Genomic DNA, 5114 nt, shown 5'->3' on the forward strand with positions numbered 1-5114 from the left:
TAGCAATAATCCAGCAATATCACGGCGGGGAACACCAAAAATGGGCTTCACACATTGTACCCATGTCGGGAATCGAGCCCGGGTGTTCGGCGTGACGAGCGAACGCTTTATCCACTAGGCTACCCGACCGCCCCTATAGTTCTGGAAAATGGAACGTTAGACAGTGACTTTCTTGATAAACATAATAATATGTACATACTGGTATATCGACTTAATAAGTTCATTAATTCACCTGTTGAAAAAGTTAAACAATGAAAGTAACTGAAGCGTATTTGAAATTTCACAAATATGCTATCTATAGAATTTACTCGGTATTCAGAGGACGTACTCTATGCATGCGCATTTATAAACAGTCATGTGAAAGCGATATCCTTTGTAAAGAAATGTAGGGAAAGCATAACAGTGTTGAAAACCTGTATTGATGAGCTCTTTTACCTTCGCCTGCAACTCAAGTAAGCGGAAAAAATATTTCTGGTCATGCACTGGACTGATAACATCTTCCATATGCATACACCTGTGAATTTATTTCATGCATTGAAAAAACGTCATTACATTTTATAATATAATGGAGAAGATCAGTTTACTCAAGGGTATGTGAAGGTTATTTTATGAAAACACACTGCGACAGCAGTCACCTTATCACCACTCAAACACGGAAGCCCGCCTTGTTAGTACACATTTGCTTTTTTAGTCTAAAGTCGCAGTCTGGACAAGCGTTAACACAAATACTTTCTATCTGAAACACACTGCTTTACCGTGTCTCCGTTTCTTTAGTTGACATCCAGAATCCAGGTACAAATAAATAACTATGAAGTTTTACATGCATTCAATACAACTATCAAACAATGTAAATGAGATCTGTTTTCACATTGTCTCGGAAATGGCACTGAATCACGATGGGAGAACATTTTAGGTTATTCTGTACGTCCTCAATAATTACTCCATTCTTGCAAGATGAGATGTGTATGTAAAGTTGTCTATAGTTATGTCAGGATAGTGTACTCTATAGCGCGTTGACGTCAGCTATAAACTTGTATGCTCTATTTATTATCATCCGACCTTTAACGACTCGCATGTGCAACACCGAAATGCTGTGTTTGTGGCATTGTGTCACGCTAAATTATGCGATATATTGAAATACTGCAACATACGAATACTTAATACCGAAACGGCAATATCAAAAGTATCATTGTTGTCCATGTAGCGGGTACGTTATAAACAGATATCCAACGTTGCTGACCCGACCGTGTAATACACTAGATCCGGGTTGAACACATGGGTCCTTGTTACAGAAGATATGTTTTATTTGAAGAAAGTTTAAGATTATCGTCAACAATTGAAACGGCTGTTAATCCAAGACAATGTCCATACCAAAGACAAGACACGTTTAAAATCACAATCTCCTAACTATGTCTTACGAACTATCTGGCGAGTTTGGGCGATAAAATTATTTTTCAATCATGCTAAATGCATATGAATTAGATATAATCTACTTCTTACACACATACATGTATGTATAGCATTACACATTCAAATTGTTGCTTAAAGTTCACTGGAAGTTATTTAACGGCAAGTGCAACGCATCTTAATGACTATGAAGGTGTAATAGGTTCTATCAACCAAGTATGATTAATTGATTAAGATGACAGTAGAGAAACTGTGGAATACATTACATAACATACTGATGGTCAAACTTGTCGAATCTCATAAACCGAAGTTTCATATTCGTTTCAAATGCTGACATATTTAAAAGCTAAATTATACACACACAAAATAATGTATTTGAAATATTCTGTCTAACAATAAATGTATTATATTGTAGAAGATATATAAATGATATAAAATTTAATGTGCTTGACACGAAGCAAGGAGGGACATCTAACGACGAGGTATGAATAAAGAGTCGGCTTATAGCCAGTTTGACATACAAACGTGTATGCACACACGCCGAACTCAATTATATGTAGGACATTTGCTGGTAGACAGACATTAAAGGTATCATTTGCCTCGGAATGCATTATTAGCTTCCAAAGTTTAATTGTTCTTGCCTTTTTACAAACTACTCACACACAATTATTCACATTTGTGTTTGTGTCAGGGTATTAATTGCGACACAAAGCTTGATGGTTTCAAATTGTTATCAATGTGACATTTTCGTGTATTCCCAGAATCCATTTAGAGTGCAGGCATCACATGCACGTGTTCATTAAACCTCCTTAACCTCGACAACTGTAAAATCGCCGGTAGGGAACCATCACGTCATGTATACTCCAAAATAATGCCAGTCCCTATCATGTCTCAGTGGATTCATCCCTGATACTTTCACCATCAGCTGATCACCAGCGTCCAGCTGCACCAATCCATGAACATCACTGGAGTACTCCAGACTTGCTCCATCAATGATGCTGTTTTTGTTCTCGCTGATGACATTCCCCAATACTGCTTCTGCCTCTTGCTTCAGTGCACTGTACCGTGTTATATTATGATGAAAATCAGACTCAGCATCGTCATGATTATTTCTTTCTGTGTAAAACTTGATGTGGCTATAGACGACATACACTCCAGTGGCGGGCACTGTGAAGCTGCCATTCTCATACTTCATCCCGTTGTACAAAAGTTGTCTCCCATTTCCGACAAAAGGTACCCAGTTTCTAATCGCAGTTTCCTCAGTTGTGTCTACTGAAATGTAATATCGATGTCACGTTTTGACTACACATTTAGTTCCCTCTTTATAAGGTTTCATTTTTCTGGAGTGAGTGAGTATGGCTTTACGCCGCTTTTATCAATATTCCAGCAATATAACGGCGGGGAACACCAGAAATGGGCTTCACACATTGTACCCATGTCGGGAATCGAACCCGTGTCTTAGGTGTGACGAGCGAACTCTTTAACCACTAGGCTACCCGACCGCCCCTATATTTCTGGAAAATGGAACGTTAGTCAGAGACCTAGATAAACATAATAATATGTACATACTGATATATCGACTTAATAAGTGTCATTACTTCACCGGTTGAAAAAAGTAAACAATGTAAGTAACTGAAACGTATTTGAAATTTCACAAATACGAAATTGCGATAGGGGAAAAGTTACATTATTTTCATAAACAACATCTTCATTTTTACATCATGGTTGAAATGTAAAACAGTGTCATGTACTTTGTAAAATATGATTTCAAACACCTGAAAGAACCAAATCGTATGAATACAAGTTCTTTTGGTTCTTAGTTATTCACAAAGGTAGCTTCACACAGAGTATCCATATGAAGAAACGAACTTGGGGATGATGCATTCATTGATAATCTACAGTGCAATGATAAAAGTATAACTTCATTATAAGGCACCATGTGCATGCTGTGATATGACATGGGTCCATGTATACCTTCTGTATAGCCGGTGAAGTCAAGTCCAGCGAAATATGCGATGGGTTTCAGTAGATTCAGAAAGGCTGCAGATGTACTCGGTTGCCCCTTGTCTGCAACATGTTGACATATCTATACATAATTAAACATATATGTGTATATGTGTGTATGTGGGTGCGTTTTCAAATGAGACGAAGATATGGAGTCAATGCGAAAAGGAATGCGTTATTGTAATGAGCGTGAAATCCCGATAGTTCGGAAACTACTCGTTCTGGTGATGACTGTTGATTGCCTGGGAACGACACTCCATGTAGTAAGAGGGGTTCACTGTACACGTATACACGAGAAGGCTGCAGACAAAAATAGAGATATTATCAAGGCGAACAAGGATTCGAATCTAGGACCAAGGATTTCAGGTACGCTTTGTTGACGCAACAGCACACAGCTAACTGTGGCCCATTGGCGACGGTTAGTTCGTATCACTTTCAAAACGAACAAATTGAAAAGAAATAAAATTTCAGATTATTTTTCACAGTAAATAAATTGACGAAAGAATTTGCAAAAAATATTACTGCACGAAAAAGAGAGAAACAATTGTTATCCTGTACATCAAAAGCAATTTATGTACATAATTGTAAATTATTACAAATGACTTTCAAATCCAAGAAAGTGATTTCGTTTTGTGCTCTATTGGCGCCCAGGGAGGCAACTCATGTCCTCGATCGTCTGTACCGTTTTCTACAATATGGCGTGCCCGTGTTTATGTACGTAATTTGATAGAGGTCAATCCGCTTGAAATAGGTCCAGTTTCGTTAAAGATAAGCTAAAAAACGGTGAGTGTGTACATGTATGGGGGGCGTATTTTTTATTGTATCATCAGTATCTCTAACAGTGACAAAAGTGGAATTAACCCCCACCAATGTTTTCTGCATTTTTGTTTATCATAACCGTTAATTAATTTATATTTTTAATCAGAAAACGTTCCAAAAATATAAACGTAGGTTTTTTTTATTTTATGTTTCCCTATCTGACTGTTTCGGGGGTGCTCCAATCCACAAGAAAAAACAAAAGTGTGGTCCCAGACGCCTGTTCTATCGTGCCCGTCTTAAATAGCATGATGTACACTGTGTGTTTTCCTCTATGGTTATTTCAATCATGGCGTTTGTGGCAGCTGTGTGTGCCGGTATATGCTCACCTGTTCCTGCAGTGGCGAACTTGTGCCAGGCTTTCTCCAAGTGTTCAGCGTAGATCTACAGACGAGTATGGATCGAGATAAAGCGGCCCGGGAAGTTAGGCATTTTATTGATGCGTAGCATTTATATAATCTTTAATTTAACTCTTACACAATCAAGTTTTTGCTTTAAAACTTTCGACCAGCATTGTATTGATGCATTGTCAAACGGATTTTAAGCAAATCTCGCATTCAAATTCGGGTTGGTGAATTCGTTTGAAGTATTGAGGTATCATGTTCCATTATCCAGTGCCCATATCAGTTGACAGAGCCATCATGCTTATTACCATGACCCGTGGGGTGAGGTGAGGTGAAATGGGGTTTAACGTCGCGTCCAAGATTATTGCACTTATCTAGCGACGTGCATGCATGTACGTGTGAGTGTTTGTGTGGCTGCTTGTACTAGTCCGGACTGATACCGATTTATAGTGCTAGCTCACTGAGATACCATGCCGCAGTGTAACATGAATATCACACTCAGACACAGCATACTGACTTCGAGCCGACCAGTCCTTGTTTTAG

General features: G+C 38.4%; 1 protein-coding gene across 1 annotated transcript; it reads right to left on the reverse strand.

Moving 5' to 3' along the window:
- Window positions 1-2254: 2254 nt before the first annotated feature.
- LOC125383613 lies at window positions 2255-2602 on the reverse strand. Its single transcript, XM_048402201.1, has one exon. The coding sequence runs from the start codon at window positions 2600-2602 to the stop codon at window positions 2255-2257; it is 348 nt and encodes a 115-aa protein (XP_048258158.1).
- Window positions 2603-5114: the final 2512 nt, after the last annotated feature.

Source organism: Haliotis rufescens, unplaced genomic scaffold (assembly GCF_023055435.1).
Source record: "Haliotis rufescens isolate VD_foot unplaced genomic scaffold, xgHalRufe1.0.p SCAF_25, whole genome shotgun sequence".
Classification (NCBI taxonomy): Eukaryota; Metazoa; Mollusca; class Gastropoda; order Lepetellida; family Haliotidae; genus Haliotis; species Haliotis rufescens.

What these genes read in the sequence shown, in the direction of transcription:
- LOC125383613 (XM_048402201.1), bottom strand. Translation starts at nt 2,602, where the DNA reads ATGAAGTATGAGAATGGCAGCTTCACAGTGCCCGCCACTGGAGTGTAT.